The 22171-nt window shown below is 49.7% G+C and overlaps 1 protein-coding gene across 1 annotated transcript; it reads left to right on the plus strand.

The window, feature by feature from the left end:
• Window positions 1-13653: 13653 nt before the first annotated feature.
• On the plus strand, window positions 13654-21709 carry AREG (amphiregulin). The gene is made up of 6 exons (XM_069778721.1): window positions 13654-13878; window positions 13997-14179; window positions 16831-17014; window positions 17464-17622; window positions 19399-19501; window positions 20446-21709. Exons 1-5 carry the CDS (start codon window positions 13836-13838, stop codon window positions 19484-19486), a joined length of 657 nt encoding a protein of 218 aa, XP_069634822.1. The 5' UTR covers window positions 13654-13835; the 3' UTR covers window positions 19487-19501; window positions 20446-21709.
• Window positions 21710-22171: the final 462 nt, after the last annotated feature.

The raw sequence follows: 22171 nt of genomic DNA on the forward strand, positions 1-22171 counted from the left end.
TCCGCCTGGGATGCTTTTGCTGGCAGCTCTCTGGAGGACTGGGCAGCCACAGCTCCCGTCAGCTGCAGGGGTGCTCCATTTGACATCTCCCTATCATTTTAAAACTTACCCCATCCCAGACCTGCCCCGTCGGTAACCCTGCTGTGGGGTTCTTGCCCACACATCTGTGTATTTTATCCGAAACCCATTCCAGCCTCTTGGGATTCAGGCAAAGGACAACTGATGATTGCTTTCAAGCCTGGGGCTGTCTGACCTAGAAAGCAATGGCAACAACTCCTCCCTTGGTGCTCTGTGGAAGGACGGTGCTTTTTTGAAGTAAGGCTTACTGTAAACTCTCTGAAATGCTATGCGTCTGTGCAAATGTTGCTGGTGTTAATATTTCCCCTGGTTGCAACATATCTGACTTTTTTTAGGAGAGCATTAGAAGAAAAATCTTTCCAAAAGCATCAGCCTGCCACGAAACTGCAGTGATCAGAATGGGAGTGGTCACAGCAACTTAAGCCATCCCTCACCTTATCACTTCTCGAGAGAGAAACTTTTTTCAGCCTCTGTGGTGTGCCCACTGTTACCAACCCGGGAATTACCATTACTACAATGTCCGTGGCTACCGCAGGGGTTAAAACCAAACCTCCTTTAGTACACACTCTTCATCCGTGGCCCACGCAACACATGACACGGCAATGCATTTAACTTGGGAGGCTGACCTTTCTCTCTCTAGATGCCGTCTTGCCTGTTGCGTGCTTCGTGGTAATGTCACTTAGAGGCGCTTTGGAAATCTCAAGCCTTTGTGAGTCATGTGTCCCCCTCAGTGGGTTTCCTTGCAGTGCGTCAGCCGGTCATGTCACAAGTTCGCCAAGAGCTGGAGGAAGCCTCCATGACCGTCTTGGGTTACATCACAGAGGCGGAGGACGTTTGGACAACTGATCCTAGTCCCCGCTGAGGCAAGCCTTGGATTGCACAGTGCATCTGGCACCTCATCTCGGGGCTGCTCATGAGAAGGGCAGGTGTGGAGCACAGGGAGGAGAGAGAGGAGGTTAAATGGGCTGGAAAGACTTACAAATCATGCGCTCGTTGCAAATCTGGGCTGGGTCTGTAGCAGTACTCCTTTTTGTTTATGATGAAGAAAGGATGGTTGGATGGATGGATGGAACAGATGGAAGGAGGAAAGAAAGGATGGATGGAAGGAAGGACAGATGGAAGGTGTTCCATCAGTAAATGTAGAAGTTTGGTCTTGCACAAATAGTCATCATTATTTTAATCAAGCTGGTGCCAAACCTAAATTACTCCAACACTCCCATTATATAATTCCGTCCTGTATGATTAAAAGCTTTCCCAGCAAACTGGGAGATTAAAACAACTGATCAAAAAATATTGAGAAATCTCTCTGCCCTACCCTGGTGGATGCCAGTCTGATCCTTCCAACCCAGTCACCAGAGGGCATCAGCCTCTTTATAGGAAAACCCAGTAGGAATTTAGCAGACAAGATGCAATAGTGAACAGGGACCAGCCCCAGCTGGGAACCACCATTTGTCCATGCACGTTTGGCAGTGGTCCTGTGATGGTGGCTCTTTCTATTGTGGTTTGTCAGGTTGGTTGTCGATGCCCTTCATTATAACGGGAAGCCGAGGCAGTTGTACAAGCCACACAAATGAGGAAGAGGAGCCAGTTTAGCTGCCTCTCCCAGAACTGCTGTCATTTAGGCGATAGAGGTGGGAAAATAGGGGTTAATTTCAGGAGAGAAGACTAGCTGATGGGAGGTGAATATCCATCTGAACACACACAACAACAGGGCAATAAGCCTTCAGGTCACTGCTGAGAGGGGGGCGATGGAAACCAGACCGAAGTGTTGTAATAAGGGGACTGAAAATCAGGGAAGAATAGGGCTTAGATGAGGGCAAGAAAAGATGGTCAGATTTTAGACTGTAAAAAAGACACAGTATTGAAGTCAGGAGGCAACAGGAGAACTCAGGACCTCACAAAATCAGTGCACCTGTGACCTCCCAAACATTTGGAGCTCATTCAGGAGGTCCGCCTGCTCAGCCCACCCATGCCAAGAACAAGCATCACTGAGAGAGCAGACCAAGGCACAGCAAATTTCAGCCCCTGTAGAAAGCTCACCAGGAGGACAGGAGCATTTAAATGATGAAGGTCAAATACCAGAAATGAGACTGGATTTACAACAGCTGGAAAACCCAGCAGAGTGAGTCTAAACTGTCATTTTCAGGTAGCCTGGTTTCTAACCAGCTCCTTTTCTTCTCACTAGTAACATGCTTGTCTTGGAAATGGGAAGAACCCCCAGGAAAGGGTATTCCCAACCCCACCCTCAGCGGCTGCAAAGGCCCCATGGGGGAAAGGTTGCTGTCAGGGCTACCAGAGCCCGGTCACCGCTGCTGTCTTCCCCGGCCAGCCTCCCACCGCTCCGAGCAGTGCCCCTGTCCCAGGCGATGCTGCGGTTACCGCTCCTTAGTCCTGTCTCACGTCATTCCTCCTCAGCCGTTGCCTCCACAACGACATCCCCCTGCAGATAACCTGACACAGCTGGGCAATTCAGCCGCTCCACTCATGGAGATGCAGGGCGCTCTTTCTGCAGCGAAGTTTTGCTGGGAATTTTTCCACCCAAAGGATTCTTCTGGTGGAAAATACAGGTTCTGAAACAGACAAGTAATCTGACATAGGGTTGTTTCTTCTCCAGAGGTACTCACCTATTTAGTTAGTTTTCCTTTCCTCTGGGATAACTGAACCGGGATATTTCATTTCAGCCAGTTCATTGCTAGTCAAAACTTGTTGTTTTTTTCCAACTCACCCAAGCTGTTTTTTTCCGATAAGCTCAAATCAAGCAGATGGGAAAAAACCCCGTTCATCAGTTGGTATTCCTGAATAGTTCAGTGCCCCATGACGTTTCTAGCACTGGTTTCATTCCCACCTAGTGGTCACCTCGAAGACTACACCCCTCACTTCCAGATCGCCATTTCTTTGCGTGGGGCATCAGCGTCATTCCACGCTGGCGTGCGTGGGGCTCACATATCAGACTCGGTGCAGCAGGGAGAGAGGAGGGTGGGAGCGCAGCTGCCCTGCCATGTCCTGTCATGGGGAGTTAGCTTGGAAATTTCCTGTGGAAAAGCAGAGTTTTGTGCTCATCCTCAAAACAGCAGAGAACATTCTGAGCTTACGAAAACTGATATTTTTGTATGCATCAAAAAAAGTGGAAACTAAGGCTTCCCACATTTTCTTAATGCAAAATTTGGAGCATTGCCAACCCCAATATGGAAAAAATAGTGATGACGTTTTTGGTGTAATGCCCTGTTTTGGAATCGAAATGGAAACTGGAAAGCCGGACTTCCCCAAAGGGGCAGACACGTGGCTTTGGCCAGTCCTGATCTGAAATGCACGGCATCTCTAGAAGGCTCTCACCGTTCCTTGTGCGTGCTGTCCTCGGAGTGATTAATCATTACTGCAAGGCTCAGTTTCCCAATGTTTACCAGCAAAGTCTTCCTTTCTTTCCAAACCAAAGGCTAGCATCAGCTGCTCAAGAGCTATGCAGCCACTGAGAGCATTTTGTCAGCCTTGTCCCTCGCGGCCGCGGGTACCCTGAACCTCAGCCTGCCTTTGGCGGAGGCTGGAAGCGATGCCAAGTGATATGATGGACTTTATTCACCCCATAGCCACCCTTCCTGCAAATTCATCAACTTCAGAACGAGCTGCTCAAGCTCATGGTCTGAGAATGCAAGAGTCACCATGTCCTCCCAGGGATTTGGCAATGACCTCAGCCCTGACGCATTTAGCCCACCGACAGACACCCAGGTAGGCAAGATCTCCCATTGCTGCGGCAGTAATTTGGCAGTCATGGGTGGCAAGGAAATGGCGTGCATGCGGTTTGTGGCTCTCCTAGCGTGTGGTGCAGAGCTGTGTCAGAGAAAGCTGTCCCTTGGAGTCCCCTCTCTTTACTGATGAAGTGATGCTTTACCTGTCAGTCTCCCTTGCAGGTTTTCGCCTGTGGTGCAGCAGGGAGTCGCCGTTTCCAGCACCAGAGCTCACGGATCGTGGAGAGGCTGCCTTTACGCCCCACTCGTGGCACGGAAGGTCTGGCTCCTGGGATTGCTGGGTGAGGGACAGCCGGTTCGGCAGTGCCGTGGAGCACAGGGACGACAGCAAGATGGGTACGTGGCACCTGGCAGCCGCAGGCAGCAGACCGACAGGCAAAGTCCGATCAGTCTGAAAAACCTCGCAGAGACCTGGGGTCGGACTTTGGGGAAGGGCTGTGGGGATGAGAGCTACCACCCCATCAGGGCTAAGGGCACAGGCGTGACGGCTCTGCCTCTGTGGGTGCACGCCGGGAAAATATTGACTCTGCGTTTAGCAGTGGGGATGGGACAGAGCCTATGTGAAAATTGCTTTTGTGGAGGCATTTCTAAAGTTGAGTGTGAGGCCACTTGTTGCTGTAGGTCAGTAGGGCCCTGAGCAGCCTTGGCTCTACTCCTTTCAGTTACTTACTGTGTTGCTTAATGTGTAGTGCTTAACACCTGTGAAGTGAAGAATTTGGCATTCACAGGGGTCAGGATACTCGAAATGTGACTCTTAAATTGGCACTGTACGGCCATTTGTGAACTTTTATATGAAGTCTTGTGCATTTTTTTCAGCTCAGCTCCTTCTTTTAAATGTTTTTTATTTGCCACCACTCTGCTAATGTGGGGGAAAACTGGCTTTCTGACTGCAATGCTTAGTGACCTGTTCCATGCATGTTAAGCCAGTATGTCTTTAAATCCTAAAATAATGTAAGTATAGTCAAATGCCATTGAATTTTCTCTCTCTTTTTACATAGAAACACATTAGTCCCAGGCACCTTGGGCAAGCTTGGGAATAACTTTCTGGAGTCAAGAATGAATAAGATCGTTCATTATCAGCAAGGCAGGTAAATCTTGAGCAAAGACTTCAGAAGACACTGGGTGGGGGCGGAGGGGCACAGATCCTGTTACCAAAAGCTTGTACATTAAAGGGGTCCCTGGGGCAGATAAATCCATCCTGCCCTTCTGTAACTCAGATCCACATCACCCGGGTGAGAGGGAATAAAGACAATGATCTCTTTCCCTACCAGGCAGCTGGTTTTTATACGAATCCCTCTCGCTACCAGGATCTCCTCTTAGCCTCTGCTCTCTGGCACTGGCTCCTGCACTAGTCCGAAACCAGTTTACTTTACCTGCTGTAGCTGTTACCTCTCACCGTGGCAAGGGAACAGAGCTGAGATCTACGCTTCGAGGAAAGCTTTGGGTGGTGGAGACCGAAGCGCTCAGCCTGCATTCGCCACCTCCAGGTTCCTCTCTCCCCATTCGAAGCAGACCTCTGCTCCCACTGAAACCTCCTGGGTGAAGCCCACAAGGAGGGGAGGACCCGTGCAGACGCTGGTGCATCGGTGATGTTGAAAAGCTTTTCAGGAGCGGAATGAGACCTCACGTTGGCAAAGCACAGCTCATGTGAGTTGGTTACCTGAATCCAACTCAAAGCAGAGATTCGGTTTTGCTTCAGAGGGGCAGAGTGTGCCTCCATGCAGTCAGACTTGGGCAGACCCAAACATGCCAGGACGGCATTGTGGCGTGCCAATGTAAACTGGTTTCTGTCCAAGGACTTCAATAATAGGGTTTTTCCTACATGAAGGCAAACATACCTGCAGAAGGAAATGAGACTGTGCCTAGGAAACCTCCTTCACAGCATGAGTGTGCAATCTTTATGCAAACAAGACCTTACTCATATGGTGTGTCTCAGCAGTCCTCTCCTGGGAAAGCACTGGCCCCACGCTCCAGCCTGCTGGGGACACATGCAACACGCAAGGAACAGGGGACACAAGGTGCGCTGCCTGCACAGGTTTCGCTGACAGATGGACGTGTGCAACTGGAAGCAGCCTCACAAATCCCACTTCAGCACATTGAAATGAATGCCCAAACTGCCAGGACTGACTTATTCCAGCGGTACCTTTCTAGTTTGCCAAATTTCATGCTTTTTTTTAGCACCCTGGCACAATTAAAGGCAGCCGACGTCACAAGGGCACAGCACTAGTAGCCAAAAGCAGGCACTACCAGCAAACAATGGGATTTCCAAGGAAGCATAACAAACATGCCCATGAAATAGAGTGTTCTCCTGAGCTTCTTTGCTTGCTCATGGCCTGTGAAAAATACAAAATCCAGAGCGATCTACGTAATCATTGTTGTGCGTAGGAAGGCTTGCCTGGGCTTTGTTCTAGGGAAAAAATCTAGCTTTGGCAAAGGTGAGAGGAAAGGAATTTCTAATTGCTGTAGGCTTCTCTTTGTGATTCATTGTTTCTTCACATATGAAATGACTTCAAATAGGTAAAGAAAATTTACCACCTGATGCACCGATGGGAAGGCACTAGGGAAAAACTCAGCTGTGGTAGGGCGGTACCAGATGCCCTCCTCTTCCTGACGGTGCGGTGAATCAGAAAGAAAACTATTCACATCAGGGGAAATCTTGCAAGTCTCGCTTATGCCAAAGACCCTTTGCTCTGCTCCAGCTGCAGGGAGCTCAGCAACACAAACCTGCGTGCAACTTGGACGGACAGTAAAGGGTCCCTCCAACAGCCAGGCAAAGGGCTTTTCGTGGCGAGCAGGTGATCAGCCCCAGACAAAAGTCGTATTGGCTCAGAGAGGAATCAAGAACTTCTTTGTGCACCATTTCTGCTCAGTTTGCCCCTACCGGGCCTGAATTTGACCCTTGCCTCATCCTGCCCCTGTTAATCTAAGATCAGAGAGAGCCAGGGGCTCTGGATCCACTTGCCGTCAGGCAGGAGGAGGACAGAGTGTGTGACCCCCAATGACTGCAGTGGACATGAGAGCAGGGGCATGTGTTAATTTCTAAAACTTGTGTTTGTTTCTCACATCAGATGATAGGACTTGAGCACCAACAAACCGACGAACGCAGCGTGAGAGGAGAAACAGGCATTCAGCGACAACATGGCAGCTCCTCTCTCCCACCGTGGACTGTACGTGTCTTTGTAAAGATGCTGAGACAAAAAGCGTTCAGTTTGGATAGGAGAGGACCCTTCTTGGCCAAGGGGATTTCCCCAGGTTCCTGCAGGGGATGGATTCAGGCAGCTCACAGCATTTTCCTGCTGAGATTAAATCCATGCATGCTCTGTTGATCTGTGTGTGTTCACCTGCCTCATCAGCTGCTCAACTTGGGAACCAGGTTGAAAAAAACATTGTGCAAGGAAGGTTATAAAGTAAAAAGCTAAGACTTCAGCTGCACTTCCAGGAGAAAATTCCCAAACAGTCCTCACATGTCCTTTATTTCTCTATTCCTCTGGACACTTTTGGAAATAAGATGCAGCACAGAAGGAGAATATCACGCTATTTCTGTCACATGCTCCCAGTCCTCGTGTGAAGCTGCAATCCCTCAAAACGTGCAGTACCATATAATTTACTCACATGCTATGTGCTTTCAAATGAGTTGTGATACGCATCTCCAAGGTGACTTCACACCCAAGCCGCTAAGGTGAGGAAAGGGATATATAACAAACTCAGTTAGTCAAACGACCCACTGCAACTTTCATTGGCGCCAACACGCTTTAGGTCAGCCAGACTTTCATGGCCAAGATACTGTTAGGGGATCCTTAAAGGTAACCCCAAATTGTTGCCCCTCCATCTGTACAAGACCATCTCAAGGAAGTTTGCCTTGCCTTGTGACTATAAAAGATTGTTCCTCCACTACTAAAACTAGCTGTTCTATTTGCCCTGATTGTAGTATGCACTGCTCCTTAAAAAGAAGGCTGCAGTCAGCAATTAAAAATCACCTCTGCCTACAGAAAGTCACTTTATTACAGTAAGCAAAAAACTGGTTGTCCAGCAGTTGCATGGAATGAAGAAAACAGAAGATTCATAGCTAACATTCCAGGTATTAGAGGTAACCATGTTTTAGCTTTTAAAACCACCATGCAGTGGCATTTTGGTTTGTGGAGGCTTTTTTTAATATGAAGATTCCTGCTCTCGCTCTTTTTCAGCTCAATCTCTAAGACACTAGAGGGAAAAAAGCCTGTATTTTCCCAAGTATAGACATCATTTTCCCAGTAGCCACACTGTGCACATAATTGCACACATTCTCAAAGTCAAGTGCATTCTGTGATTGAGCTAGGAGACCACCAAAACTTAATGAACAGCAGCTTTTGCTACCTTGAGTGCAGCTCCCCATTTAAACATTTTTTTCTCCCTTATTTTTAGAATGAGTGCTTTTGGAGCACTTGCAGAATGAACGAGTAGCTATGTATGCCTTTGGAAAGTGAGGAGCTGGGTGTTCTCTGTATGGACCATGCTGGGCTGCAATCCTGGAAACGTTATAGAGGAGAGAGATGATCTGATGATTTTGCCCATCTACCAATGACGTGGTATGCTGAATATATAAAATAATGTGGAGTGCAGGTGAAACACTATCGTATTGAGGGTAAAGGGCTACAGTAATGTTGCTGGGTAAATCAGTGTAATGGCACTGACTACAACAGCTGAGCTCTGGCCTCAGTTTCTTTAGGGATTCCTGTCTAAAGCACCTACCCCTTTCTGTCCCGTGGGGCCAGGCAAGCATCGTCAGGAGGGTGGCTTTGCATTGGGGTACCGTGGGGAGCCTGCCTCCGGGGAGGACGTGGGTAGGGCCATGAGCCCACCCTCGCCAGAGAGTCCTGCGGGAAGTTTCTGTGAATTGCACGAGGAAGTGGAAGAAAGGGCAGCAATGTTGAGTGCTCTCCAGCATGGCAGGACGTGGTATTAGAGAAGGAGATTGTTAGCTGAGGGACAGCTCCCCATTCTAGTGTAAATCCAGTATTGCTTCACCCAGCTCCCGGCTTCAGGCCCTTACAATTATAGCTGGGGTCAGGATCTGCCCCTGAGCATTTGCAAATTGAGCCGTTGCACAAAAACGAGTGGGTGAGCGCTGGAGGATGTGTTTGGTCAAACGAGAGCTGCTTGGTGCATGCTGTGGGGAAAATAGAGCAGTCAAAGCCTAGGGCAGCATGCTAACAGCAGTCAGCTTCCCAAAAAACCTCCTAACACGTGGCAGGACTGCTGTCCCGGACAGGCTTGCAACATGTTCCCCACCACCGAAGCAAAACTGAGCCCGGCACGTCCTGCTCGGCTGTATCTAGTGCCAGTGAGCAGGCAACAATAGGAGCCATGACATGGCCCACAATATTTTGCAAATTGTCAGGCCTTGTTCCCCATTGCCTGCCATTCATGAAAGCCTGTGGAAAGCAAGCGTAAAATCCCACCGCTGCAACTCGGTAGCATTAAACTCCTTAGCACCACTGCATGTTTCATCAGATTAAGCAGGGATGCTCAGGGTTGCTGGACTTTACGTTGGCTGAGAAGGTACCCCTTAGATTTTCAGGGGGACTTTTTCATTTGTATTTATATAAATGAGAAAAAAATCCATATCTTGTCATCACGGGGGCAGCAGATTCTGTCTTTTTTCTCTTTAGATATGCTCAGAAAGATTTTGCAGTGAAATGCGGAGTGACTGAAAACACATGCCACCAGGCAGACCGCCCCAGGGTAAGCAGCTGATGCAGTACAAGTGCATAAATTATTCCCTTTCTGGACAGGTTTCACTAATGCAATCCCTGCTTCAATCTAAGTCTTGGGGAAAGGAATGGAGCACAGGGAGAACGTCACCATCTTAGATGAAAATTGTCTGCTGAAGGCTTTCACGGCAGGGATGCACGGCTACGCAAACACCCGCATTATCTTAGCGGCTAGCAAAATCTGTACCGATTTCCAGACAGGCAATATCCAGGCCTTTCCCCTTCCCTCCTCCCCACCACCCCAGCTACACATCTACGTCCTCTTTATTATGGCAATCTTGATTTACATCAGCAGGAAACGGAGTCACACATGCCTCACTTTAAAGCTCCCTCCCTGCCTATGAGGGAGCTGCTGATAGCAGAAGATACCGGCGTCTGCAGATCACAAGTGAAAGTCTGGTGAGCTGCCCAGACTGACACTACTCCGATTTGAGTCATTACCCTTTTCCACCTGTTCTCAACTGGATGGATGAGAAAGGATAGATCATGTTCAAACACCCAGGTCCCCTGTGCCCGCCCCTGCAAAATAAACATTTGATGTCAGTGAAGAAAATGAATGGGCAGGTATTTCAGATACTTCCTTTCCCTTCATGCATTTCTCGGGGGTTTTATCAAAAGTAAAGAGAGTGAATAACAAGATTGCAGTTGGCACCCAGGACTCTTCTGGATGACACGATGCCCAAGCACGCTCCGCCAAGGCCAGGCAGCTGTTGGCATCGATGTCGCTTCGTCTCTGCGAGTCCCTGCCTACGCCCCTGATTGATTGCCACTGCACGGCTGCGGAAGGGACAGGCTGCGTGCTGGCCAGCCCGTCCAGGGTGAGAACAGGGTGGCTTTTCACCCTGGTCTCCGGGGTCAAAGCAGAAGGAAATAGAATTCAAATACTCTGCCAATCCAGGGGCTCCCGGCACAAACCAGAGCTGACAGTGTGCAATTTCACATCCTGGGCACATCCTTTCTTTTTAGTCATCTCAAGGTGAGAGGCCATGGTCAGTGAGGAGGACAGCAGGTCCCAGGAGCTGCCAAGTGAAAGGAGAGAGCGCATTAATGTCAAGTCAGCAAAATTTGCTGGGATTCACCACAGAGTGGGAGATGCTGAACTGCTGCCTTAGGACATCAGGTCCTTGCCAGGATGGTCTTGTGGCCCTGGGACTGCAGGTAGCCAGATGACGTGCTGCTCCACAGCAGGAAGCGTAGCCACAGTCTTTATCCCTGGGATGAGCCTGGGAGAAGAGAGGCAGACCAATGGAGAGAAACCTCCCCTCCGAGCTGGCTGCTGTGCTGTATTCCACAGATGCAGATGGAGACCGGAGGGGAAAAAAGTTGGCACCAACGCCACCTGCGCCGGGTGCTGTGGGTGCTCTCTGAGCTCGGGCTGCGCGGAAGGTTCTCAGGGCTAGCAAAAAGATGATCGAGGCACGGGAAGGACCAGCCTGGCTCCCAAGGCATTCATTTCTACCGGCAAGAACGGGGCAGCGTACCACCGGCCCATGTCCTCCTGCTGTGCCGCCGGCCCATGGAAAACAAGGTCTGGCTCAGGGCGGACGCCAAGGAAAGACTCTGGCTGTGCCTGTGCGTGCAGCTCCATGCACAGGCTCCCTGCTGATCTCTAAGGTGGACCCTACTGGGGTCACCAGCCTTTGGGGAAGCTCCCTGTCCTTTGGGACCAACAGCATGGACCAGCCAGAATAGGCAAGGGCACGATGAGCAGCAGCCCCAGCCTGGGTGTCCTGGCGGAAAAACCCCGGGTGCTGCCGGGAGCGGTGGCTCAGTAGGTGGCACTCTGCATCCACGGGGAACCAGCACCTTCCCAAAGGTGAGCCCTGCCCTTGCCGGCCCGGCAACCTGCCCCACCGGCCCAGCTGCCATGGGGCAGCCCACGGGGGGGAGCCTTGCAGCCCCCTCAAGGCTTCTCCTCCTTTCACCGCTCCTGGGGACATCCTCCGGGAGCTCAGCCTGGGGGCAGAGTCCAAGCGTCCTTCCAGCCCTGGAAGAAGGCCACGGCCAAGCTTAATGCCTCCTCCCCGAGAGCACACAGCAGAGCTGGGGCTTGTGGCGGGATCCCATCCTGAATGTCCTGAAACACATGGCCTCTGGAAGGTGCCCTCTCGGAGGAGCAGCCAAGCGGGGCTTTGCCAGGGCGCTGCCATTTGGCAAGAGCTCCCCTGATGTCCCACCTGAACCCCTCTGTGAACAGCTGGTGGCCATCACCACCTTGCTGCATTTTCTGCATGCCGAGGAGCAGTTGATGGTTGATGCCAGGCTGCCCCTTCTTCAAGGAAGCAGGAGCGGCAGGAGGAAGTCGGTGAAATGCCTGACAAATTCGAAGCATGCTGAGCCAAATTCCTCGCTGCTGCCAGTCTGTGAGACGGAGCCATCGGCTGGAGATTGGAGGAGAGAGGGAACGTAGTGAGTCAGGCGCTGGATATGCAGTGTTTGGTCTCTAAACAGTGCAGGTAACACGGGCAATTGCACTCGGGTCATTCAACCTTTCCCCTGCTAAGCTTCTCCTTTCAGTTGCTTAGTAGTTTGCCAAGTGTAGCGCACAGGGCTGAAATTTTCAGTGCTCAGTATATTCGTCGGACTGAACTTAAAAAAAATTGAAAATGTTTCCAGTTGATCTCTGATAAAAAAACTGTGAGAAATACTTCATTTTAACAGCTGCAAAAAAGAAAATTCAGGAGGGAAGCTGCACTGCTTCGCCAAGGAAGCAGGCCTTGAGCGCAGCAGGCGGGGTGGAAGGAAAACTCCCAGTTTACAAACCTCCCTTTTGCCGTTCTCACACAAGCAACCCCACGTTTCGACGGAAGAGACCCCAAACCCCAAAGTCTCTGCCTTTGGGCAAACTCTACTCACATGCACTCGGTCTCTGCTAACACCAGGCCCTGGGAGACTTACAGGGGTCTTGTGGGAAGGGAACTCCGGTCCGAGGGGGAAAGAAGGGGCCCTGTGGAGCCCCTGGCTGCCCCCCATATGATGACCGAGCTGTAGCCTGGGAGCTGCTCATCGACTGCGTACCGGTGCTGCAGCTGGACCAAGCGCTCTCTGTCCCAGGGCTGCAGCAGCCGAGCAGGATTTGTTTTTTCTCTGCTATAGACACTATGAGAAAAGGCATGGGAAACACAACAATAAAAAAGCCTGACAGTAAAGCCGTCAGCTCATGACAATCAGTTTTAATTGCCCTACGCACAGAGGAGCTGACGGAGGGTTGCCGGGGCTGTCTGTCGCAGGTTAACGTCCCAGCGACCGATTTGGCAACTTCTTTTTTCAGAGCTCTCGGGCATCGCTTCTTGGGATTGGCGTGACCCGGCAAAGACGGCACCCGGAGACGCATATCCTCCTTCGGCGCATGTGGAAGAGGGGAGAAGGTTTAATGACTGAGCAACTTGGATCCCAGCCACCTCGAGCGAAGGCTCCGTCAGCTTCCCGAGCTGTGAGTAGTGTTCCAGCCCCTCTCTCAGTCAGAAGAGAAGGTCGCCCAGATCCTCCTTTCCCAACGCCCGGCGGCATCGCCGCCCGCTGCCCTCCCGCCTCGCCGTGCTGAACCTTTTCGGGGAGCGGAGGGGTACCCATCCCTTCATCCTCGCCCCCCTGTAGGACTTTTATGGGTTCCCCACACACACACCAGGGCATTACAACCCGCCACCCCGGTTTTCGTCCCCTAAAAGTAGGTCTTATGCAAGGTGATGGCGAGGCGCCCTCCGCTCAGGGCTACCGTGGCGTTGCCGATCCAAAGTGCCCCCGAGGAGCACATTCGCCTCTGCCTGGACGCACGCCCACCCTCCTCTGCGGGAGTTACTCAGTCGTTACTCATTGTGCCGCTCAAGCAGACACACGCGTGGAGCGAGGCGGAGGGCCATCGCCACGTTTATGGCCGAAAAATATATCTGCCGTTATCCGGTCTGCTTCCTCTCGGCGGGGCCGGGGAGGGGAAGGCAGAGCAAAGCGCGGCCCGCCTCCGCCACAACCTCCCGCCTCTCCCCACACCGGCCCCGGCGCCGCAGCAGCAGAGCGGCAACCGGCGCCTGCGCCGCCCGCCCGTCCGCCCGCCCTCACCTGCCGCCCCGCCCCGCCCCGCTGACGCCGCTCCACGTCCCGGCGGGCGAGCGGCGGCCGCCTATAAAGAGGGCGGCGGCGGCGGGCGGCTCCTCATGGAGCGCCGCGCATCGCCGCCGCTGTCTTCCCCGCTCTCCCGCCGCGACAGCCGTCTCTCTCCTTTTTTATTTTTTTCCCCTCTTAACAGCCGCCCGCCCCGGGACCGCCAATGCGCGCTGTGGCGGTGATCGCCGCGCTGGCCGTGCTGGCAGGTGTGTGTGGGGACGGTGAGGTGAGGTGAGGTGGCGGGCGGGAAGGAAGGAAGGGGGGGGTGGTCGCGCGCCGGCGGTCGCTTTGCCCCCTTGCCCACGGCGCCATTTTGTCTCACAGCGTTCCGGCTTGTCGCCGGGTCTTCCCCCAACGCTACGGAGCCGGAGCGGCGCGGGGACCCCGGCCAGCGGGAGCCCGAGGCCCGCGAGGGTGAGGCCGTGTCGGGTCCCGATTACGAGGAGGATGAGGAGTATGAGGAGACGCTGCCCGTCCACCAGTACATCGTGGACGACTTGATCCGAGGTGAGTCGGCTAGCCCGCCGGTGGCCGGGGCCGCGTGTGAGGTGGGCTCTCAGCTCGGCGGGGCCGGGGGCTCTCCGGTGGCGGGCACCGACTTCTTTCTGACTTCTGTCTCTCGTAAGGCTGCTGCGCTCAGCTGGTAGAGTACGGAGCAGAAGAGTGCTTCTGCTCGAAACTGTTGCATTTAAAATAGGCTGACGGGGTTGAAAACTTGGGGTGAGTGCGACGGGGGTGTGTGGAAGCTGCAGGTGAGCTGACTGCCTGCTGTACTGCTCTCCTCCCGATAAACCTGACAGGAGGGCTGTGATCGGGTAGCTGCCACCTGCTTAGCATGGAAGCATCAGTGGGGTTTATGGGTGCTGTGTGGCCCTAAAGGTGGGATTTATACACCTTGCCTCTCTTGCTCCAAGGATTTCCTGGGTGTTTTCTCATGATGGATTCTTTGGGTTGGAATTGACTAACATTTCATGGGAAAGCAGACACTTAAACCCCCTTAAGAGGCTGGAGGAAAGTTTGTTAAGCACCTTTCAGGCAATACTTCACTATCAATAGCTATTGTGTGATTTTTTTGTTATTTGTCCACTTGTTAAGCTGTGAGGAGATCTGAATAGCCCATATGACAATGGGGATGGGAGGATTTTGTTGGTTCTGGCCTAAGTGCAGTTGTAATACAAGCCAGGTACCGGTGAGTGATTTGAACCTCTGTAGATGTTAGTAGGCTGGTGTTGTTGCCTTCTAGGGTGGATCTGGCTACTCTTTTTCTTCCTGTGGGAACACCCTGAGACTTGAATGAGACTAAAGGACCTCTTAGGTGAAGGGGCACCATGCTCCAGATGTTCAGTCTGGGGAACTTATGGACCCTTGCTGAAGTTTTTTATCAGCTGAAGACCCCCAGGGTAAACAGGAATGTCAGAGTTACTGAGCAGTTAGTCCTGTAAAACTACTGGCTTGGTGACTTGAGTGTTGTATAACTGCACAGAAACCAGAATTGTTACCAGTCGTGGTTGGTTTGTAGACCAGCTCTTCTACTTGGCATGAGGTTTATCTGTGGAGCCTTCAAGCTGTTATGATTCAGCTGTGGATGGCTTTCCTGGCTATGCAGCTTGCAGACAGGGACACGGAGATCAAACTGACATGCTGAGCCTTGAAGAGGGAATAATGGAAACGGCCTCAATTATGAAAGTGTGAACCTAAATAGCAAGTCGAACTGGACAGAATAGGGGCCTCGGCTGTTGGTGGTAAGCTCACACTTCTAGGGACAGGAAACCTTGCTGCAGGAACAGTGTTCCTCGTTTACATATTAATATAGTTTATACCATTTGAATCAGAGTTCTGGTTGCTGAAGGCGTTTTTGCTTTTAAGTAACTTCAAGCCAGGCTTGTTGCTCTAGAAGTTAAAACAATCAGCTGTCTAGACAACAGTGAACTACACCTTGTTTCTTTGTGCAGGCTCTCGCCTTGTCACTAGAAATACAGGGTTATGAAGTAGTCAAATCCAGTTGTGTCCTGTTGTGGTGATTGCCTATATGCGTAGTGCTCTGGGTAAAATATTAATACTCCAAAAATAATGTTCATTGGGTCTGCAGAGCACAATAGGGAAATGGTAGAGTATTGTAAATAGCTCTGCTGTTCTTAAGACCTGTTCAAACTCACCTGGTTAACAGTTACTCCTGAATAGCACAGTGTTGCACTGAAGACTTGCTTTATGGCTAGCGTTAAAGGGATGGCTTTTTCAGAGAACCGGTCTTTTGCCAACTTGCTCTAGAACCATGCTATCGAGCTTTGACACCTGCATGGAGCAGCCACGGAGCTTATGACCTTTAGTCAGTGACTGACTTCAGCTTGTTCTCCCCAGTGAAAGGAAGATGATTGCCCTTGCTTAAATCCAAAGGCTACTAAGTCACCAGCATTTCAAACCACACTCTTCTAGAGGTTTGTCTTAATTGAGATAATGAGGGGCAACAGTAAGCGGCAGAACAAATAACTCGACTCTTGCAAACTATCCTGCCTTCGCTCCTTCGGTGCACTCGGCATTTCTCTCAAAGTAGGAGAACTGGAAACGAACTACCTTCTGCTGAAGACAGCACTGCAGGTTATTTGGGAGAAACAAGTATGCTAACTGGGATAGCAAGCCGTCTTGCCTCTGCAAGTGCCCAGGACTATCTAGCGAGTTATAATGCCTTTCATCACGGATGCAAATGGAGAGTTTAGAGCCATGGAGGCTGTTCGCCTTTTATCTGACTTGATATAACTGCTGGATGGCTTGGCTCAGCGTGAACTCTGTGTTCTTTACAGGTCTATGCTTGGGCCTGCACAGTTTCATTCAAGTATCTTAAGCTCTGAAATGCTGCAGTCCTTCAGCTCTGCTGTTCTTCATCTCTGGTGGCTCTCTCAGCTCATCTGCTCGTACTGCTTTTGGCCTGCATTGCACAGGACTTAACGGTGGCAGAGTTGTGCTTCATGAGCTTCTAAGCTTGCTGCCTTTGTGCTGGGTGTGACAGGCCCAGCTGCATGCTCCCTTGCATCCTATGCTTCCTGGTCACAGATTCTCCTGCAGTGACCATGCCCCTACCCCTCACCAAATTCTGTAATTCAATTTTTGCAGAATCTAGCTTTTTAGCATTGCTAGACTGAGTCATCTTGTCCTTTTTTCAGTTGAACCTGTGGTTAAACCCAAGCCAACAAAGAGGGGGGGTGAGAAGAATGCTGGCAAATCAAGAAGGAAGAAAAACAAAGGGAAAAACAAAAAGAAAGGGACTCCTTGTGAATTGGAATACAAAAACTTTTGCATCCATGGTGAATGCATATACCTAGAACATCTCCAGATGGTGACCTGCAAGTAAGTTACTTGAACCTTGTGAGTTAGGTGTGATTGGCATGAGCCAGTGGCGTATGAGGGCTCAGAGAAAAATCAGTGTCAACTTGGCATAGATCCATCTCCTGCCATATTTTGACTGAGAATCTTTCTGCCATGTAAATTAAGTGATGATGGAATCTGAGATGCATAACAAGCCACTGAACTCATCAGTTGGTCATAAACTCAAACCAAAAGAATGAAAAGGCGTGTCTTCCTGGAACATCACGCCCAAACTAATCTCGACTTGTTGAAATGCTGACAAACCTTGTGCTAGAGCAGTGACTGCGTTTCATGAACACGCTCTGAAGCGAGCATCTTGAGATTCATGGGAAACTCTGAAGATGTCTAAGTCAGGTTTGAATGTGTGTGGGTGTCCTTGGCTCCAGACAGCACCGGAGCTGATAAGAACTTGTGTTCATGTTTACTTGCAGGTGTCATCAGGATTTTTTTGGTGAGCGCTGTGGTGAACAGTTCATGAAGACTCAAAGGAAGAATGATGTGGCAGACTACTCGAAGACTGTGTTGGTAGTGGTCGCTGTCCTGCTCTCAAGCATCAGCTTCATTACTGTACTTATCATTGTGATAGTGCAGTAAGTATTATACTCTTTGGTGTCTGTCTAGCTTAAGCGTAAGCAGGTCTTGTGTCCAGTAGACCCAAAACGTGCATGTGTCATCTGAATTACCTGTGTGGAAGGCATCCAAAAGGGCTGAGTTCTTATCCCAGCTTGGATATGTCTTGAGGGTAGAAGCAAGGTCTGAGGAGTTCCTAAGTGACTTAAGTGTTCACTTACCCTGTCTCGCTATTGGCTATGGGCAGCCTGTGACCCTTACGTTTGGAAAAAAAGAGCCTTTCTGCTCTTGCTACAACCGGGATAGTTAGAGTGGTGCAGAACATCAGCAGAAAGTGGAGGAGGAGCGTTAATGCTGACACAGCAGAGCCTGCCCTAATCCTTGTGGAGAAGCCTGCAAGCAGTAATGTAACAGCCTCACTCTTGGTTATTATCCAACAACTGGGTACACAGCTGGAGGGAAGGAAAAGGTGCTCCAACTGTCCGTTTATTAATGGACGTTGCTGGGCTTAAATACTTAACACTGGGGAGGGAAGCAGATGGGGAAGTCAATGCTGTCAGTCCCAAGTACTGTGCTACTTCCTGTTAAGATGGAGGGAACAACCATTCCAGCCTAACCAACTGCTGACAGTTTAGTGTGGTGGGTAATCAGAATCTGGGGTCCTGTTGTGAATAAACCAGAAGAGCTTTTCTGGATACATGTTTCAAGCCATATGTCAAAGTATTCTTTGCACCTGCTAAAACGCAGTATGCAGCAGCTTGTGCTTGCCTGTGCCTTTGCTTCTTGCCTGTGTGTTTGCTGGGAGTTTGTGCTCAGGTTAGGTAATCAGCACAGGAAGCCAGACTCCAGCGTTTCCTGAGTATTGGAGCAGTCCTCCAGTTCTGACACTGCAGCTCCACCACATTAGGGCTTGAGATATTGTAGGTGAAACTCAAAAGTTCAGTCTAATTTTAGGTCCTGATGCAGTACATGAACTGAATTGGGTACGTGCTGTACTCTTTCCTGCAATTCAGGAAACAAGGTGTGCATTTGTCATTTCACAGTTGCTTCATATTTAGATCTGAACTTGAGGAATGCTGGGATGAACACTTGTTCTCTGAACACTGCCTCATTCCTTGCTGCTAGGAGAGATAACCAGTTCTGTAGTGCTGTAAGAGTAAATGATCATTGTTAGTTTCTGGAGTGAGCCATGGAATAGGATTGTACTTGTTTCGTGCTCTGAACTCTCATGAGCTTGAGGTTCATGAGTCTGTACTTTAATCCAGACAAGGTAGGTGGTCGGTTTGGATCAGTCACTAGAAAAGACTGGATAAAGTGGGGGAAAATCAGTTAGTGGCTTGCTTACGATGTGTTCAAGGGACACATCAAGGGGACGGGAACTTCAGATACTTGAAGTCTGCAGGGCTCTGCTGTGGGGAGGAGGAAGGCAGTCTGGTCCCTGCAGCCATTTACTAAAGCCACCAGGAAATCTGTCCCCCAGGAAGCCTCCTGGCGCTTTGCGCAGTTCCATCCATAAACCCTCTTCATCTTGTTACCCAAATGGGTTTAAGCCAAGAAGCCCTGGCTCTGTGAGGCAAAACTGGCAGTGCCTAACTCAGGGGCTCCTTGACTTCATCGTCAGATACTGCTTGATGCTGAATGCTTAAAAACTGCCTTGCTTGAAACTTCTTGCTGCTGAGGAGTTGCCTGAGGATTCAAAGGACTCGAGTCTAAATGCTGCAGAGGATGTGGGGGCTGGAAACAACAGGATGTATGTCAAGGTTCAAAATGACCTCTAACGTGCTGTAATTCCACAGGGTCAGGAAAAAGTGTCCTCAGTATGAAGAGAAAGAAGAAAGGAAAAAACTTCGACAAGAAAACAGAAATGGCCATGTTGGTGTGTAAATGGGGAGAAAGCAGGTATGAAAGCTGATTGGAAATGCCTTCCAGTCCTTCCAGGCTGGAGTTAGCCATGTGAGAATTGCATGCATGTTTTGCAAAGCTAGTGTTTGTTTTTAACACTTGAAGTGCGTTGAAACACATAGGTTACATGTGAATGACTGGCTTGGTTTTCTGCTTTCCCAAAATCACCCGAGTTGTGCTAGTTCTTTAACAGCTCTGTTAACTTTCTGGCTGCTGTCTTCAATAAGAAGTGAGGGTAGGAAGCTGTACTGAGATAAGTGGACTTGTGAAGAAAAAATCCTGAATACCTGGGCAGAGGCAGGTTTAGTGCAAGAAAGCATGGTAGACTTCCATCATGGAAGATGGTGCAGCAGCCAAGTGAATCATCACCCCTCATAAGAGAAGTACTGAGCATTTTCATGTCTTCTCTGCAAGGCATCAGGAAGTTTCTGGTGCTTAGGGGCTGTAAACCAAGACCAAGCTGCCAATTCTCTGAGCACCATGGTTAGCCTCTCAGTCAAGTTTCATATTGTCATAGCAACTGAGTGCTAAAGCTCCTTGGTGGATCATGCCTGGGAGAAACCTAGTGGATTTTAATGAGCAAGCAAGTTGGTTTCTTCTGAGCGAAAGTGTACCTAACAGCAGACTTGAGGACCCTTACTGAATAGGAGTTATACTGCGAGCTGAAGGAGGAAACCATAAAGGATAGTCCTGAGAAGTTCTGGCAGAACTTGGGATTTTTGCTTTGCCACATGTCAGCTATAGACATTGTCCAGCTTTGTCCAGTGACAATTGGAGTGTTTTGCCCAAAGCTTACTTGAAGCTGAAGAGTGTCTAGCAGAGTGTCCTCAGGTGTTTGCACATCCTTAACCTGCCTGCCTCAGGTGTAGGTTTGATGTGGTTCTAGCGCAGAGTGCTCATACCTTGGGTGGTGATTAATGTCCCTGGTCTGCCCCTTACAGAACAATTCTCATGTGGCCACTGCCAAGCTGCAGGGTACCTCTGGCTACCTGACACATCCACCTGGACACTGTGGGCTGGAGCTGTTGCCACTAAGCCCTGATTCATCAAGACAGAGGCTGCTGCAAGGAGATGTCAATATGCTACTTGCTGCTGAATTGCTTGCTGGGGAGGACAGTTACCACTACATCTTGGCACAATGATATGGAAGGAGCTTCTGCTGTGGGGTAGAGGACCTGCTATCAAGACCTGCTAGAGACTACTGCTACCGAGCCCTCTCTATCAGTCCTGGAGCTCCAGTCTCTGCTGTTGTGTGGATGGACTTTATTCTGTTAGCAAGTCTCCTTTGGCAGCTCTGTGACTCTAAGGGAGAGAGCTTGTTGTAGCTTTCTGGAATGGATGCAGGGGAGAAAATTCCGTTCTCTCTCCCAAAGTGGAAGAGGGAAGAGCTCTGGATGGCTTCCATCCCTAGACCTCAGTGGATGAAAAACCTAATTCTGCTGTCACTGTGCTCACTGTTGATATCAGCTTCAAAGAACTTCATCTCTAGTTCTGACTTGCAGGGTGTTGGTGACAGATCTTTGTCAGCCACACCTGGGTTCTGTTACTGTATGTGTGGAAAGTAATCCCTCTGAATTCAGTAGGACTTGTTGTGTGAGTGGAGCTATCCATTTGCGTGTGCGCTAGCCTGAGTTAGAATTAGTCTCCTCAGGATGCTGAGACAGTAAATGCAAGATCTGAAGCTCTGTATCTGAAGGAAAAGATCCATGCTCAAACAAGCTTATAAGCTTGGACACATCTGTTATAAACACAAAGCTACTTCTGTTACCCAGATACTTGATGCTGCTTTAAGCAGCACTTAAAGTATAAAATGCTTCACATGAGATCCAGTCAGTTGAACTTGACTGAGAACCTGTTCCTGTGAAGAATTAAATTCATGCACTGACACTCTGTAAGCAGTGGTCTCTTGTGCTCTACCTTCGGTGCGAAGAACTCAACTTACCTCAAACTTTTCTGACCCAAGTGTCCTTGGTTTCTTGAACTGTCCATGCAGGCTTGAGCACAGAGTATTATTTGAGTTCAGTTTCTTCTTGGAAGAGTGAATGTGTTCTGTATAAACAGAGCAGAATTCTTCTGGTAGCAGAGAAACACCATTAATTGTTAAGTCATATCTGTAAATGTGTAAATATTTATTACTGTATTTAATATTTAATGTTTCCATAACAAACTTATTTATTTTATAATTAAACTTTTTACATAACCTAATCGTGGTAAGATTTTTTTCTTTCTCTTGGGAGTACATGTAAACACATGAAATTAGAGCTCGGTTTCTCCTCAAAGCAGGAATTTCAACACTTCAGAGCACAAAGTACGGCTGTGAAGAACTATAGCCATGTGTCAAGTATGAGCTTGGTGCTCTCACAAGAGTGCAAGTTGTTTGTAAACAAAATGTGCAAATGCAAGTACTTGTTTCTGTAGGAAGTCCACTTAATTCAACTACAAAGGAATCCTTCAGTTACTGGATTAGGGAGGGGCTAAGTGAGCCACCTGGTTGGAAGCAAAATCTTAAACTGAAGTTTGAGCAAATGAGTGGCCCTTTGGACTGGACTAAAGAGCAAGGACTATTGGAGAGGGGAGAGCCTTTACTCTCTGTGCAGTCAGAGAGGGGTTGGACAGCGGCTTGAAACTTGCTCTTAAATAAATGAGGAAAAGCAGAATAGCCTCAGG

Source organism: Haliaeetus albicilla, chromosome 1 (genome assembly GCF_947461875.1).
Source record: "Haliaeetus albicilla chromosome 1, bHalAlb1.1, whole genome shotgun sequence".
NCBI lineage: Eukaryota > Metazoa > Chordata > Aves > Accipitriformes > Accipitridae > Haliaeetus > Haliaeetus albicilla.